At 36.4% G+C, this 18,228-nt stretch overlaps 1 protein-coding gene across 1 annotated transcript in view; it reads left to right on the top strand.

Annotated features, from left to right (window-relative positions):
* BLMH (bleomycin hydrolase) overlaps window positions 1-18,228 on the top strand; it is a 236,895-nt gene that overhangs the window by 209,366 nt on the left and 9,301 nt on the right. Inside the window, exon 11 of the mRNA XM_053706144.1 lies at window positions 12,640-12,709. Within this exon, the coding sequence (XP_053562119.1) occupies window positions 12,640-12,709 (70 nt within the window). The remainder of the gene's footprint in view (window positions 1-12,639; window positions 12,710-18,228) is intronic.

Genomic DNA, 18,228 nt, shown 5'->3' with positions numbered 1-18,228 from the left:
CAGGGTCCTTTCTGTTATCAAAATCTTCAGTTTCTCAATTTAACTGCTTGTAGATTGAACGTTTAATACTTTCTCAAAGAGGTTTCTCTGATTCGGTAATTGATTCCTTTATTCAGGCTCATAAGCCTGTTACTAGAAACATTTAGCACAAGATTTGTAAGACATGTTTCTATTGGTATTCAAAACGAGGTTATTCTTGGCATTCAGTTTGAATTCCACAAATTATCCAGTTTTTACAAGAAGGTCTGGAGAAGAGTGTTGCAGTTAGTTCCCTAAAGGGTCAGATTTCAGCTTTGTCTGTCCTGTTGCATAGGAAATTGGCTAGATTACCTGACATTCAATCTTTTGTTCAAGCTTTATGCAGAATCAGGCCAGTGATTTGGTTTTTAAAGGTTTTGCAATAGCCTCCTTTTGAACCTATGCATAAGCCGGATATCAAGTTTCTTTCCTGGAAGGTTCTTTTCCTGTTGGCTATTTCTTCAGCTTGTAGAGTGTCTGCGTTATCAGCGCTTTGTGCGGGAGGTGTCTTATTTGGTTTTTCACAGGATAAGGCTGTTTTGAGACTGAATTTGGGGTTTCTTCCTAAGGTAGTGTCTACTGAAAATATCAATCAGGAAATAATAGTTCCTTCCTTTTGTCCTAATCCAAAGTCTCCACAGAAAAGGTTATTGCATAACTTAGATGTAGTTAGGGCATTCATATTTTACCTTCAGGCTACAAAAGAATATAGTCAGTCTTCTAGTTTGTGTTATTTTCAGGTAAACGCAGGGGGCAAAAAGCCACAGCTGTATCTTTGTCGTTCTGATTAAAGAGTATCATTTGTAGGGCTTACTAAGATCCACTGGTCAGAATTACTGCTCATTCCAATTTTTCAGTTGCTACCTCTTGGGTTTTAAGAATGAGGTTTCTGTCGAACAAATTTGCAATCTGCGACTTTCTCTTCACACGTTTACAAAATTCTATCATTTTGATGTGTTTGCCTCATCGGAGGCTGCTTTTGGTAGAAAGGATCTTAGGGATGTGGTGTAAGTGAAATAAACAGCCGCTACTGCTCACGGTCACTGGGTACATGCGGTGTCGAGAAGTAATGATGTCACCTGTCAACGAGCGATCCTCGCCACAGCTCTTGGAATGTAATACTCCATCCGAGCAAGGTGCAAAGCCGTGAATGCGGGAACCAACCGCCAATGACAGCACAAAGGAAGAAGAGGCTGCACAACGTATCTAAATAAGCAAAACACAGGTTTATTCTAATGATACAACCTGGACAGACATGGACAAGTTAGTAGGTAGTCTGACTCGTTTCACGCCCTCTAGTGGCGCTTCATCAGAGACACTGATAAAGCAAGTGCCACTAGAGGGTGTGAAACGCGTCAGACTACCTACTAACTTGTCCAGGTTGTATCACTAGAATAAACCTGTGTTTTGCTTATTTGGATATGTTGTGCAGCCTCTTCTTCATTTGTGCTGTCTTAGGGATGTGGTGCCTAGTGCTTAGGTGCCTGCCTTACCTTTTCCTGCCCATTCATTTTGTGGACTTCTCAGCTTGGGTATTGGTTCCCAAGTGTAAGGATCATGGACTCTCACTACCATTAGAAAGAAAACCTAATTTATTCTTACCTGATAAAGTCCACGAAGCCACCCAAACATTGTAGTACATGGTTTCGACAGTCCTAGTTTGCACCTCTTTGCCCTACTGTCTTTCTTCTTTCCTCAGCTTTAAGTCGTTTTGGGAGGGAAGGGGAAGGTAGGAGGGATGCATGAATGATCTGGTCTTTGCCTCCTCCTGGTGGCCAGGTGATGTAATTCCCAAGAAAGAATTTAATTTATCAGGTAAGAATAAATTATGTTTTTGATAAATTTGCTCTCAAATATTCATAAATCATATTTATATTATTGGATTTATTAAAAAGTTTAAAAATATATAAATCAGTCTCAAAATTGTATTCTAAAGCATATTCACACATTTTTACCATAGAAAACTGAATTGCCAGTGATTCCCATAGGAGCAAGTTATTAACTATACAATGTTTCACCCATTTTTCTATTTACATGTTTTCACACACAAAAGAGATACAAAGTTATATAAATTAAACACTGTGCAGCCAAGAAAGAAACAAAACCGATACTTAGACTTGTTTGTATTATTCAGTAAGAGTATATGGGCAAATTCTTGAGAAAAGAGTCCATAGCACCGTACTGTATGGCAATTCTGTTTAAAATCAGGTATCCTTGACAAAGCCTTATGGTGAAATGTACGTTGGAGCATTTAGGAGATATGTCATCACATCAGAAGGAGAGGCGGACTCTAAAGCAATATTACAGACTGTAGCACACCTAACTTATACACAAAAACACAAAGCTTTGCTTTAGCGCTATTAGGCTTTTTTTTGGGTGTTGTATAGTTCTGTGATCTAAAGAGTATATAATGCCTTAAGTAATTGTGTGCTGACTTTTAGGTATTGCATGTTTTAAATAAAGTAGAACCCCCTGCTATTACCTTATTGGTTTGAAAGCTATTGGAGCTCCAACAAGAATTGTCATACAGTACTATGCTATGGAGTTTTTTATTTCTCTTTGTGGTTCATACATAAGAAGAATGTGTCCATATACTCTTACTGAGTTATACAAACAAGACTAAGTATCTTTTTTGTTTCCTTCTTGGGTGCACAGTGTTTAATTTATATAAAGTATCTCAAATATTTTTGTCTGATATTTAAAGGGACACCGAACCCAATTTTTTTCTTTTGTGATTCAGATAGAGCATGCAATTTAAAGCAAAATTCTAATTTAATCCTATTATCACATTTTCTTCATTCTCTTTGTATCTTTATTTGAAAAGCAAGAATGTAATTTTAGATGCCGGCCCATTTTTGGTGAACAACCTGGGTTGTTCTTGCTGATTGGTGGATAAATTCACCCACCAATAAACAAGTGCTGTCCAGTGTTCTGAGCCAAAAATTGTCTGTCTCCTTAGCTTAGATGCCTTCTTTTTCAAATAAAGATAGCAAGAAAATGAAGAAAAATTGATAATAGGAGTAAATTAGAAAGTTGCTTAAAATTGTATGCTCTATTTGAATCATGAAAGAAAAAATGTGGGTTCAGTGTCCCTTTAACACTGGTTGTATTTTATTATTATTATTCCCATTGAAAAGCCTGTTTGTTATAATCAAGCTCCAGAGGGAAACACTGCTAGTTCAGGTTTTCTGTGGAAAGAAATGTGCAAATAGGCTATGCTAAAACCTTGTGTGCGTCAAAAATACAACTAAATATGGTCGTCAGAATTTACGAACAAATACAGTGTTATATGAAAAACAATTCCTTGAGGGCTTCCAGAACGGCCTATGATGTGTGAGGTTGAGCTGACTCTCAGGGGCAAGGAAGCAGGTGGTTAGTGAGTTGGTTGTGTTGTGGGCAGAGTCTTTGTGGTCCCTGGTTAATATTTAAAACAAGAGGAAAACTGTGGGAGGAACTGCAGGGCAGAGCAGCCAAACCATGAGAATCCCGCTACATATGGGGCATCTGGGAGCTTTTTATTAGGCAATCATCATCATCATCATCATCATTGTAACTGCCATATTTTACATTTGCATTGAATGTGTGAGTTCTGCTTTCAGACAGAAACCCCTGGGGGGAAAAAACATTTAAAATCCACATTAATATATAGTTTTTGTTGGTGTTTGCTTAGAGTTAAAGGAAAATGGATATTTTCCTATTAAATTTTCTTTGTAATCCTTGTGGCTTAACTAATTTAAAAAAAAAACTAATTAAAAAGGCTATGTTTCTAAAAGACTGGAATGTTGTAGAAAAGAAAGCCAAACGCCAGAAATCAAAATGAAAAAATGTGCACAGCAAAATGAATCAGATGGGGGGGGGGGGTATATGGGTTTAGACAGCTTGCCAGCATTTTCATAGTTGTGTAACCTTTTTACGAAATAAGATTGTATCTGTGGGTATTAAATGAGAAACGGATACTCAGTATGGAATCAACGCTTGAACTTCAAACATTTAGAAAGTATTAACTAGTCATTTGCTGCCAAATTCAGTAAACAAACATATAGTTTTTTGTAGATCTCTACAATCTTAAAGGGACAGTAAAGACCTTGACATTTTTAAGTAAAATTTTTAATTATGCATAATACACTAACTTTACAATATACTTTAATTATTTTCCCCCATGTGTAATTTAGCTCTGAAAATTGAGGGTTTTCTAATTCTCAGAACTTGAAATGCGCCTGGGTGACTTCTCAAGCTAACTATGCTACATATTTGTCCCTAATTGGCATTAGCTCATAAGAACTGCAAAGCAAGGCACTTTATAGTAATAAGATTGTGGCTAGCCATATTGCCTGCAGACTAAAGCTCTTGATGGCTCCTCCACATAAGGCAAAGAGAGGGTGACATTTTTGCAATTAAAAAACAGTAAAAAGGATGTTAATTTTTTTAACCCCATAATGCTTGCAATGTACCCTGTACGTCGCCTGTTGCAAGTATCTTTCAGGGCTTTAACAGTGTGGGTCTGGCAGACAGCAGTGAGACCGTGCTATTTATTCATGCTGCACTGTTAAAGCCCTATAAGCACAACAGACATACCGGATCTAGTTAACAGGTTGAACACGTTTAGACTTGGTCGATATGTTATTTTATAGCAACTAGAGCTGTGCGTTCAGCAGTTTCGTTCACTGCTGAATGCAGAAGTAAGAGGCTGCTTTCGGTATTCGGCTCTGTTCAGAGCCAAATCTCCTCTTGTACAAGTGAAACCTGCTAAGATCTGGTTTTGCACAGATCTTAGAGTATTAACCTTGCACAAGAGGCGATTCCACACTTGCTGAGGCACCAGCTTCTACTGAGCATGTGCAAGAGTTTACAGTGTATGTGTATATGAGTTTGTGATTGACTGATAGCTAGCACATAATACAGGGTGAGGAAAGTTTTAAATTTGTTAGCAAAATGGGTTACTAATTTAAAATTAGTAAGTGCAATTGCATTGTCTTTTTATTTGGCACTTTTTGATGCAATTATTTTGTATTTAAAGGGACACTATACCCAAACATTTTCTCTCATGATTAAGGTAGATAATATAATTTTAAACAACATTCCAATTTACCTCTATTACCTAATTTGCTTTATTCTTTAGATATACTTTAATGAAGAAATAGCAATGCACACAGTGAACCAATCACAGGAGGCATCTATGTGCAGCTACCAATCAGCAGCTACTAAGCATATCTAGATATGCTTTTCAGCAAAGAATATCAAGAGAATGAAGCAAAATAGATAATAGAAGTAAATTAGAAAGATGTGTATAATTGTATGCTCTTTCTAAATCATGAAAGAAAAAATTTGGGTTTCATGTACCTTTAAGGGTCCTCTAAAGCACATACTAAACATGCACACACATGCTGTATAACTTTTTAGCATTTTGTTCTTTTCACTTCCTTTAAAAATACATTAAAAGGCACATTATTTGTGTCATTTTGCCTTCTTTGATGTTAAAGGACCACTAAATACAGTAACATTGAATAACTGACAAAAAAACAATAAAAATACAATTCAATAGCACTTACTTTGAATATGAAATGAGCAGTAGAATATTTTCTGACAAATGTAAAAGTTAATCCAATTTACCCTCCCCATATATCATGTGACTGCCACCAGCTAATCACAAAATGCATATAGGTATATACTGTAGCCTCAGATATTGTGCACATAAAATGAATGTGCATGTTATGATAACGGAGGTATATTGAACAGTTGTATTTAAATAGCAGGCTTTATCTGAATCATGAAACTTTAATTTTGACTTTAGTAACCCTTTAAAGATGCAAGACCTATCACTGTTTGACTCTCCTAATTTTACCTTGTAATAATTCTTCTGCAAGACCACTCCTTCACTGACTGGACTGTATCTTTTTTCGGCTTTTCTTCAGCAGGCAATGGGAAGCCTTACTGCCTGATCCATAGACTGTGTATTGTGAACACTCTATCCACGGCTTCTTGTATTTGATCATTTGCCCCCTCAATGCACTGCCTGTGGATTAGACGGGATGGTTTCTGATTGGCTGTAAAGGGGAAAATTAATATTTTTACTAAAAGCACATTGCAAAGTAAAATTAAAAGATTAAACAGTGCTATGCGTTCCAGCTTACTCATCAAAGAAAGCTACATTACACAAAAATATGTTTCAATTCAAATAAATTGTAAATTATTGTGTACAATCTTGGAATTATTGCTAACAAGGGCTTTTGTGTGGAGTTCAAATCATATGTTTTAATTGTGTTAAGCTATGACCAAAGCTAGCACTCTCAGATTTTTACAAAATGGTTGTTATGGTTGACCAATCAAATAATGTCTTTGCAATGACTGACACTGTAGGAATGCATATTAAGGGGATTTTAATTACAGAGCACTTTTTACATTAAAAGTCACCAGTTTTTTTACAAATGCTATCTGTTAATATGGATTGAGTAAATTTAATTATAAATTAATTCTATGCAAAATTAGATGCACAATGCCTTAGATGTTGTGACTATATGCCCAATTCATTTAAAGGGCCAGTCTACACCAGAATTGATATTGTTTAAAAAGATAGATAATCCCTTTATTACCCATTCCCCAGTTTTGCATAACCAACACAGTTATATTAATATGCTTTTTATCTCTGTGATTACCTTGTATCTAAGTCTCTGCAGACTGCCCCCTTATTTCTGTTCTTTTGACAGACTTGCATTTCAGCCAATCAGTGCTGAGCACAGTTATCTATATGGCACACATGAACTAACTCCCTCTAGTTGTGCAAACATGCATTCCGATAAGAGGCAGCATTCAAGGGCTAAGACGTTTGCATATGAGCCTCCTAGGTTTAGCTTTCAACTAAGAATACCAAGAGAACAAAGCAAAATTGATGATAAAAGTAAATTGGAAAGTTTAAAATGACGCCCTATTTAAATCATAAAAGTTTTAATTTTGACTAGACTGTCAGTTTAAGGGACATGAGACACAGATATTTTTGATTCAGATGGAGCATAACATTTTTAAATAACTTTCTAATTTACTTCTGTTATCAAATTTTCTTCCTTTTTTTGTATATTTTGTTGAAAAGCAGAGAAATAAGCTCAGGAGCATGCAAGTGTCTGGAGCACTTTTTGGCAGCTATTTGCAAGAGCACTAGATGCAGCACTACTTCCTGCCATGTAGTGCTCCAGAGTCCAGACGCCTACCGAGGTATCTCTTCAATAAAGAATACCTTAAGAACAAAGCAAATTTGATAATAGAAGTAAATTGGAGGGGGTTTTGTTTGTTTTTATTGTATGCTCTGTTTAAATGGCAAAAGAAAATATTGAGTTTCATAGCCCTCATTTAATAGTATGTTAAATCCATCATATCACTGTTTCCTGTATAGATATCCAATAATAAACCATGATCTAATTTAAAACACAATAGAGGGAAGTAATTTTTGAGCCAACCTTTACTCTATGCAGTTGGTTGAATAATAGTTTTGTGCACAGGATAATATATTGCATAGCCTTACACTACCAGGACCTCCTATTAAATCATATGCAACCCCATGAGACTCTCTGCCCAGCTGGAGCACAATGACTGGCAAGGAAAGGAGGTTGCCCAGGCTAATGAGTGTAGCGTGTTGTGGTACTAAGTATAGGGGTGTGGGGGACAATGTATACAATGCTCACCGAACTATTACAAATTGTAAACACTTTGTAATCACCAGATCTTTCTATAATCTTACAATAAACTAATATATTAGGTGAGTTGTTTTTAACTAGACCAACCTCTTGTTTGCTGCGGTTATTTTTCAGTAACCAAACTCCACCCATTGCTTGCTTTATTTGGAGAAGTCAATCTGGACTTGTTATTCAAGCAGAGACCGCTAGCCTCTGCCAAAATATTAGCAGGTTTGTTTTGCAGTTCCTATGCTGCAGCCAATAGGGGACAGATATGTGGCAGGGTGAGGCTTTTGAAGCCATCCATGTGCATTCTGAGTTCTTAGAACTAGAAACCCTACATTTTTCCGAGTTACAGTACATTACAAGAAAATTGAGCAACGGCATTTCTAAGTTGTACGATGCCTAATGAATAATTTTGTATTACAATTTCAAAATTTTTACCATCCCTTTAAGGGTCTTTTCATAAAATGGGGACTGCCAGAGTACAATCAGTATTCAATTATTACTTAAAGTGAATGTAAATTTTGATGCTAAAGTGCCCGGTTTTTAAAAATTTGATTAAAAACAGGGGCACTTTAATTCATCAAAATTGTAATCTTGACAGCAGCTCCAGCTTCCTCCGGTCGTCGCAAGCCATTTCTGATGTCAGAAATGATGGATAGGTCCTCCTCCAATAATTTTGATGAAATAAACCGGGCACTTTAGCATCAAAATTTACATTCACTTTAAACATATGAATTAAATATTACAAAACATGCACTGATGTGCTTATGCTGTAAAGAGCTAATTATATAGCGGTGTATGGTGGGTTAGGGAAAGAAAGAGAGACAAAAGGGGACTTGTAGTGAAATACTGCATATTTGTATATGTCAGTGCTAACACCAAAACTATAAATGTAGGAATCAGTTCTCATCTACTGGTTGTACTTCATTGATATGAGGTATGTCAGTAATGTGGGGGAATATAATCCTACTATTGTTTGCTCAAGTAATACAAGACAAGGCTGGTCTGGTTTTACAAAGTGTACATTGTGGCAAAAGGTATTTGTGCAATTAATTATTTGTATACATGTAACGGATACAGAAAGCACAAACCATTTCTTTCCTAATAAATCACATTACCACTTCAAGGAGAGCAGAGTAAGTTTATATTCTCTCACATTGATTGTGTATCTATACAACTAAAGAATAATTTCTATCTTGAATCTTCATGATCCCAGACCTAAAACAAAAAAAGCTGTACAAATGCAGACCAGCACTCTCTATTGTTCTAACAGAACTACCTTCTCCTGTAGCACACACAGACAGTATGCCCACCCAAGTATATTTCAAAAATTGCTTCTGAAGTGCATTTAAGTTCAAACCTTGTGTTCCTTTAATTGGTGTTTCTTAAACTCAGCCTTTATTAAAGGAACATTCTGGTCAAAATTTAAATGCACATAGATGAATTACATCTTTGAATAGAAACAAATTTGCAATATAGATGTATTGGCAAAAATTATTCTAGTAAAAGTTATCACTGTTTTAGTGTTAACATTTTTCTCTGCATGTGCACGTGAAGTATAAATAGATATTCTCACAGCACTGGCAATTTAAATACTGCAGTTGTTTAGATCATCAGTGGGGCTTGTATCATGTCAGCACTTAACAAATTGAGTCATTACCAGATGTTAAAAGCACCTTAGGCTCTCTGAGCAAGAGCTGTGTTTAAAATGCTGGTGCACGGTGCATACTTAAATACACTTTTGAAACAGCTATAGCTTTTATTAGAAGCATTTTTGCTAATGCATGTATATTACAAAAATGCTTCTATTCAAGACTACAATTAATCCATGTAAAGTAAATTTTTGGCTGGAATGTCCCTAACATTTGATGACTCTCGTTAAAGGAACATGGTACTCAAAATGTTTCTTTCATTTATATCTTAAAGGAACATTCCAGCCAAAATTGGAATCCACATGGATGCATTTTAGTTTTGAATAGAAGCATTTTTGTAATATAAATGTATTAGCAAAAATACTTCTAATGAGAGCTATAGCTGTTTCAAAAGCGTATTTATGTATGCACCGTGCACCAGCATTTTAAACACAGCACTTGCTCAGAGAGCCTAAGTTGCTGGTACAATCTGGTAATGACTCAATTTGTTAATTGCTGACATGATACAAGCCCCTCTGATGCTCTGAGCAGCTGCAGTATTTAAAATGCTGGTGCACTGAGAATATCTAGCTATGCTTTATGTGCACGTGCAGAGAAAAATGGTAACACTAAAACAGTGATAAATTTTACTAGAAGCATTTTTGCTAACACATCTATATTGCTAATGTGTTTCTATTCAAAGATGTTATTCATCTATGTGCATTTAAATTATGACCAGAATGTCCCTTTAATTCATTACCTGCTTCAAAAAATTGATTTAATTTTGACAACTAAATGTCAAGTCTGCTACATCCTCATTTAAACAGATGCATATGTTGTCCTGTTGTTTTATAAAGCCGGTCCCATATTATATCATCATAACAAGAACTAAACTACTGAGCACCACCTTGCTAGGGACCCTGAATGAAACCTAATATTTGTTATTATTTATCATTTCTCCAAAATATTGAAGAAAGCAGAAAAGTGCAGAAGAGCTAATCTAAAAGTCCAACCATTCTTAAAGGGATAGTCAAATCCAGCATTTGTATTGTTTAAAAAGAGAGATAATCTCTTAATTACCCATTCTTCAGTTTCGGGTAACCAACACAGTTATATACTTTTTACCTCTGTGATTACCTTGTATCTAATCCTCTGCAGGCTGTGCTGCCCCCTTATTTCAGTTCATTTGACAGACTTGTATTTTAGCCAATAACTGCCTTCTCATAAGTAACTCCAAGGGCGTGAGCACAATGTTATCTATATGGCACACACAAACTAACGCCCTTTAGCTGAGAAAAACTGTCAAATGCACTGATAAAAAAGGTGGGCTTCAAGGGCTTAGACATTAGAATATAAGCCTACCTTGGTTTAACTTTCAACAAAGAATACCAAGAGAACAAAGCAGCTATGATGATAAAAGTAAATTGGAAAGTTGTTTAAAATTGTATGCCCTATCTGAATCATGAACGTTTAATTTTAATTTGACTGTCCCTTTATATTCAGCTTTGCTAACTCTCTCTCCCTCTGTACAAACTAGTATCATGTAACATTTGCCTTTATTAAAGCTCAAAGTGCCTTGTTGCCCAACACTGGTATATTTGAACAATAGATGCTGTTGGCTGTTGCTCTGCATAACTTTGTTTTTCTTTGCCTCAGACCCCCAGTCATTTTAACATTGTTCAAGTGACTGATTCCTAAGCTTCTTCCACTGACTCCCCCCACACATAGTTTTGTCTGGCAAGCAGGCTCCTCATACTACACTTCTTAGAAGAGACTGGAAAATGAGCTCTAAAGCCCTATTAGAAAACTCTGACCTAATAGGCTTGTGCTTGTGTTGCCAAGTATTTGGGAGGGCGGTTGATTAAAAGCAAATAATAATATACACCGACCTCCTGGGTTTGTTTCTATCTATTTATAATTCCTCCCTTCCTGGTAGCTTGAGTTTGTATTTTGCTGCAGTTTTTATCAGGATTACAAAACAAACAACCGGACAAAAGCATAGCAAGTTCATTGTGAAGTTCTGCTGTCTGATTACAAACGATTAAGGAAAACCACAGCTGCGTTTTAATATTATTAAACCTTGGGGTTAGTAAGGGATTAGCTTGTGTCTTTTTAAATCAAGACATTTTGCCTTTTAACATCAAAGTAAGGATTAATTGAAGCAGAAATGTAGAAGAATGTTTTTCTTCCCTAATCTGATGCTGTTAATTACAACTTTAGTTAATTATTTCTGACCATTCCTGGGTCATGTTTTAATTTTGAAATAAAAAAAACCCACTAGCTTTATTAATGTGTTGTAGTTAAAAGAATAAATAATGATCTAGGAATGCATGTAGAAGACTGTATATTGCAAAATGTCAGATCATTGTTCTCTGATTTAAAGGGACAATCTGCCATCCCTTCTACTATCTTGGTTTTTGGAGAAAATGTTATGCAGTGCACAACTCTACTGGAAAAAGCTTGTGGTCAGTTTTTTTTAAACTAACCAGATGCAACATCTGATTTGAAAAAAAGTGGTTCATTTTACTACCTGGTACCTAATACAGACTGTTGTTGTTACTACCTAGTAGTAAAGTCTGCAGCTTCAGTAGCATCTAGTCCCCCATGTTTACATTAAACGCAAAGGTATAAAGTCAAGACAGTATGGATAAGGCATCTATGGTACTACTTAACCTATAAACTTTTAGACTTCTAGCACCAGATTACTTCTATATCTGTGTCCTCCAGGAGTGGTTCTACACTGTACGATAACACAGCACTTTAAAAAAAAAACCAGGGTTGCAGACTGCAGAGTGATATTGTGGTAGTGGATTTGGTCTTCTGTTCCCTGTACTTGTATTTTTTTTTTTCCTTTTATCTTCATCCTGGATAAGTATCCGGACATATAATAAGGACTATGTTACAAATTGAAGACAGCAGGCAGGATCCATTTTTCAGCCCTCACTAACATGCTAGGGGTATATTATAAACCCTAGGCTTATGTGTGCCGGTGTATTTCACAGATGAGCCACCACCCAGGTGACATTGTGTTTGACCTGATATATTTGCTGTTGTAACATTAGCAGTTTAGCTGCTGAGGTTCCTGAATGAGTAATAGCAGCTAATGATGTATTTAGGCCAAAATGACATACACAAGATGATAATTTTATCATGGATTTCTTAAACTTGTTTGGTTATTGAATATTGATTTTCTAGTATTGCTATATTTTGCTTAAGGATATAAGGCAAGCGCAAAACAAAACCATCATGTACAATATTGTTTGTTTCTGTTTTTTCACATACATGAAAACTTAATACATACATATTTATTTTTTCCTTAGGAAGGTCAGGAAGGAGAATATGAGAAATGGCGAGTCGAAAATTCATGGGGAGATGATCGTGGAAATAAAGGTACAAACGAGGTTAAAATCAGCCTGTGGATTGAGATATCAGTAGCCATGCGTCTGCAAAGCAGCAAACAACATAGTCATTAACTGTTTATCAGTATTCTTTGGGTTACTGCAAGCCAAGTGGTTAATGCTTCTGTGTGTGCATTTAAATCATTTATTTATGTAATATTAGATGCAAATATCCATCCAGAAAGGGACCCAGTGGCTGAGTAGTGAATTAGGCACACTATCCCAAAACACTGAGTAGGACCCAGAATGTAACCCATAACTCGGCAGCAGCGTGGAATTACTCACCTGAAGATTTCTGTCTGGATGTGCAGTAGCCGGTAGGGAAACAGACTGGCAGGTAACACAGGGTCAAACACAGGCTGACTGAGGCATGAAATAGTGTTAATTCAGTAGAAGAGTTATACACATGATGAGGTTGGCTACAGTCTGGCAGAACAGGTACAGAAGAGCTATTCAAAGGCTTAGTTAAGGTCAGGCATGTTCTGGTAATGAGGTACAAAAGGGATATCCAAGTGCTTAATCAAAGTTCTGGCATAAGGTAAAAAAAAACAAGTTAAAAAGTAGACAAATAGAAATTTACAAACAAATTCATGCACCCAGTAGAAAACTACAAAAAAAACAGACACCAACCCACATGGGACGCCATACTAAATGGAAGCGGGAACACAACACAATGTCTAGAAATTATACGGAGACCATGGCATGGAAAAAAATTACTCAATTACACCTGCGGGGGAAAAAAACTAGGCAACCACACAATATGATATTGCCCCCTCCCTAAAGGACCCCTCCTGGGGTCACAGAGGCTTAGAAGGAAACCAGTTTTGTACCACATGCTGGAACATAAGACCAGTTGGTAAGTTACGAAATTTAAGATGTAAAGCACAAAGCTTTAGTTTCAGGTGCTTAGTTGACAATCACACCTGATCGCCAGGATGGAAAATAGGTGATCAATGTATTTTCTGATCTGCAATGAACTTTTGACAAACTGAAGTATGGAGAAGTACCGAACGTATCTTCCACCAATGGGAACTCAAATAAGCTACATGACGATCTGCAGCAGGTGCATCAGAAGTACTGCTAGGCAGAGGGAAAGTTCTGGGATGGTAATCCAATGCTGCAAACATTTGGGATGGTGCCTAAGAAAGAATGCTACTTGGTATTAAAACATAGCTCTGCCAAAGGAAGGAAATTCAACCAGTTATCCTATAGGACTGTAACATAAAAGCGTAGATAAACTTTCATACTTTGATTAGTACTCTCCATTTGTCCATTGGTGTGGGTATGGCAGCCAGATGACAGAGACACAGTAATACCAAGATTCTTGCAGACTGCCCTCCAAAAAGGAAAAACAAACTGACCTTCTGTCTGTCTGCATAGACTGCCTAAAAACATAATTTCAGAGGATATGGGCAGTAAACAGCCAGGATAACTTTTTTGCAGTGGATAGACTTTTTAGGTGTATGAAATGCACCATCCTGGAGAATCGATCTATTACCAACAACATAGTTGTAAAAGTATTGTGATCCGTAAGATCAGTCACAAAGTCCATGGTGATATCACGTTTGCAGGAAAAGCAATAAATTAGTAGATTTGCCATGTCCTTGGGAAATATGAGTTCAGAAAGCCATGGGTCAGGTTCCATGTGCCAGGTTCCAAATCCTTCTTTCGCTTTGGGATCAGACGTTCCCTTTCAGTACTGTTATTTTCAAATTCTGGAAGTTGTAATTTGGTCTTATGTAATGTTTACCTAACACAGTGTATCCGTTATTTTGTTGTGATTCTGAACAGTGAAGATTCAATCTCTTCCTGAGTTGTTATCCTGTTTCTCCAATGTATTGTCCCCAATTTTTGCATTTGTACATGTTATGAGATACACCACATTTGATGAAGAGCAAGTAAAATAGTCCTAGATTTTGTACTGCTGTTCTCCACTGAGTAGTGAGATTGTCTCTGTTGTGTAGGATGTGATGGCAGGTTTTGCATTGCTTTTGGTTGCAGGGAAATATGCTGTTTTTAGTGGGGTTTGACAGTTGGCTTTTGATTAAACATTTTTTAAGGTATATGTGTTGCATGTATTAGAGGGGTAGGTCTGGGATTATTTCTTTTAGTTCTCTGTCCTTGTGGATAGTTGGATGTAAGTCTCTGGCAATTTTAATTTTTCATAAAATATTGAATTGTGTGTTAAAGGTTACGACAAGAGGTACCATGTTATGGCCCAGTGTTGGTCTATATTTCTAGAGTTTGTCCCTGGGTATTTTGGTGGCTCTGTGAACTTGCTTTTCTATTTTCCTTGGTTCCTGAATACATTTTTAAGTGATTTTACATGTAAATCCCTGTCAGTTTTGTTTGAGCAGATATGAGTACATCTTATGGCTCGGCTATAAATAATGGAGTGTTTGGTGTGTTTTGGATGGAAGTTGTCGTATTTTAGATAAGAAGGGACAGTCTGTGGGTTTGTAATAGATGGAAGTATGTATGGCATTATTCTTAATGTTCTTCTGGTGTCCAGAAAATTGATGTTTGTGGTTAAGTGGTTTAGGGAGAGTTTGATAGTGGAATGGAATTCATTAAATCTTTTGTGGAAAGGAATTAATTGTTTCTCACCTGCTATCCATGTTATTAGAATGTCATCAATGTAGTGGAAGTATGCCTGGGGTCTTAAAGTGATGGTAAATTCGGCCAAAGTGCTCCACATATTTGTAAAGGTCTTTTCCTAACTATCATATCAATATGCTTTTTTATTAATCAATTCATCAGCACACTGAATAATTTTACTTTTATTCCTTCTACGTTTTGAAGCTCCTTCTTTGAGTGGCATCTGTTCTAGCCAATCAGAGCCTCACCATGCGCTCCATGTAAAAGTCTATCTGCACGCTCCCGTGCTTGGAACGCTGTCATCTTATTTAAATGCACATGCGCTACAACTAACTTACGCTATTTGCGCAACAGAATAAGAGAATTTTCTTTTGCGGTTTTGACTTATTCTGTTGCGCAAATAGCGTAAGTTGCTTATAGCACATGCGCATTTCAATAGAACAGATGCCACTCAAAGAAGGAGCTTCACAAATCTTAGAGAGAGGCTGAATTCAATACGGTAACGTTGCAGGAATACAAGTAAAATTATTCAGTGTGCTGATGAATTGATTAATAAAAAAGCATATCGATATCCTAGTTAGGATAAGACCTTTACAAATATGTAGAGCACTTTGGCCGAATTTATCATCACTTTAAGTTGCAGGTGGTTATAAAACTTATTTTAGAGGTTTGCCATAAAAAGGTTAGCATACTTGTGAGTCATTCTTGCTCCCATAGCTGTCTCCATCTTTTGAAGATAAATATCCTCCCCAAATGTAAAATAGTTGTGCATGATTAGGAAGTATGAGTGGGAACAAAATTGATGTGCAGTAGACAGTAGGAAAACAGACTGGCAGGTAGCACGGGGTCAGACAAAGGGCTAGACTGAGCGAAGAGAGTAGAGTGTTAATTAAGTAGACGAGTCACACACCAGCAGAGATGGCAACAAACTGCAAATGAGGTAGAGAAGGGCTATCCAATGGCTTAGTCAAAGGTAATCTTAAAGGGCAAACATAATCAGGCAGAAGAGTACAGAAGGGCAATCCAAAGTGCCACAAAAACATGCAAAAGAGCCGTCAAACAGGAATTAAACACAAATGCAGGCACCCAGTAGAAAACTACAGCAAATAGGTGCCAATCTACATGGGATGCCAGACTTAATAAACACAGAAGCTGATTTGACATTGACAATACTGTACTACTTGTTAATAATGTGATTTTCAATAAAAAGAAGTTTACAAAAAAAAACGGAAGCGGGAAACGTACGCGAGTGGGAACACAACCCGATGCATGAAAATTATGGCAATACCACATAGTGGAATAAAATGACATGATCACACTGGCATCAAAAACAAACCAGATAACTAGGCAACCACACAGTGTGACAATATCTGAATATTATACCATGAAACCGCCTAGCTTCTGCTTTTTTATTTTTGGATACATTTTCCTCAATTTATGTTTTTTTAAGTAACCTCACATACTAACCTACTTTTTAACTGTTATTTTAGATTTGGAATTAAATGGACTTTCATGAGCTACAATAGAGATTACACAAAATATTCAGTTTAAAAAATACGCACTTCTCTAAAAAGGAGAGTATATAAATAGTGCTAAAATAGTTCACCAAACATCCAATGTAGATGAAAATCCAACCAGTCTTTTCGACTCAAATCGATATTGTTCACACAACAGCAAGGCAGATCTTCTCCTTCAAAGAAACAAATATTGACAACCAAACTCTCGTGTGAACCATATTCACTTAGTGTAATCAGCAATCAATATACTCACAAAAGTGTCAGCACAGAATGTGCTATTAGAAGCAGGCTGAGCAGTTAGCTACAGTCTAGAGCGCTGTGACTCCGTTTTAGGCCGGTGTCCTAGACTGCACCGAGTGACAGCGCTCTAGACTGCAGCTAACTTCAGCCTGCTTCTACTAGCACATTTGTGAGTATATCGTTTGCTGATTATGCTCTGCGTGCTGTGTATGGTTCACACAATATGGCGCCTTCTTGTCATTCCCTTTTAAAATATTCAGTTTATAATATGGAGGGGGAAAGAAGAGAAAAAAGACACATTTCCATAATGTTAAATTATCTTTCTTTTTTTCACTATAAATTGATTCAATATTAAAAAGGTGGTACCAGGCTTACTTTGAGCCTGTATTCCAAACAAATACATCAACACTGTACCAGTGAAAAATTAATCTTTATTTGTCAGAATATTCAGTGTCTGGGTATAAACTTTATTGCTACATTTTCCTGTGTTGTTTTGTTATATCCATCCCCTGTATATGTTGGTCTTAGTCAATGCACTGGTTTACACACTTTTATCAATTATCAATTTATCAGCAAAATAATAATTTGGAATTGTGAGTTTGTGAATATATTCTGTTCTATTTACTGTTTCTCTGCACAATAGACTGTTGGTTGTAAAATGTTCTTTACGTGTGGTTTTTCAGTTCCCAATATGCAGTTAATTTATATTTCCTAATTTATCATGCCTTTCATTTTGGTTGTTAACTTCACTTATTGCACTGGAGATTGGAGCTTCATAAGGTTTGACAGGATGTATTAAGCTCTCTGACCTGTTTCCAAAAATGCCCATTCACCTGGAAATGAAAGAATAATATCCTCCGGAAATCTAGTTTAATACAAGACATTTTCAGTGGGAACCACCCATACACTAGCAAAGAATAAAAACATGAAACTAGTAGTAGAAATATCTAAAAATAAAGCTACCATATTTTTATTGCTAAAATTAAGATTTAAAGGGATACTAAACCCAATTTTTTGTATTTATTGATTCAGATAGATCATGCAATTTTAAGCAACTTTCTAATTTACTCCTACTATCAATTTGTATTTGTTCTCTTGCTATCTTTATTTAAAAAGTGGGAATTTAAAGCTTAGGAGCCAGACCATTTTAGGTGCA

The sequence above is a fragment of the Bombina bombina genome, chromosome 3 (genome assembly GCF_027579735.1).
Source record: "Bombina bombina isolate aBomBom1 chromosome 3, aBomBom1.pri, whole genome shotgun sequence".
NCBI lineage: Eukaryota > Metazoa > Chordata > Amphibia > Anura > Bombinatoridae > Bombina > Bombina bombina.
Note: the sequence above shows the minus strand (reverse complement) of the source record. Positions and strands in the feature narration are given on the sequence as shown.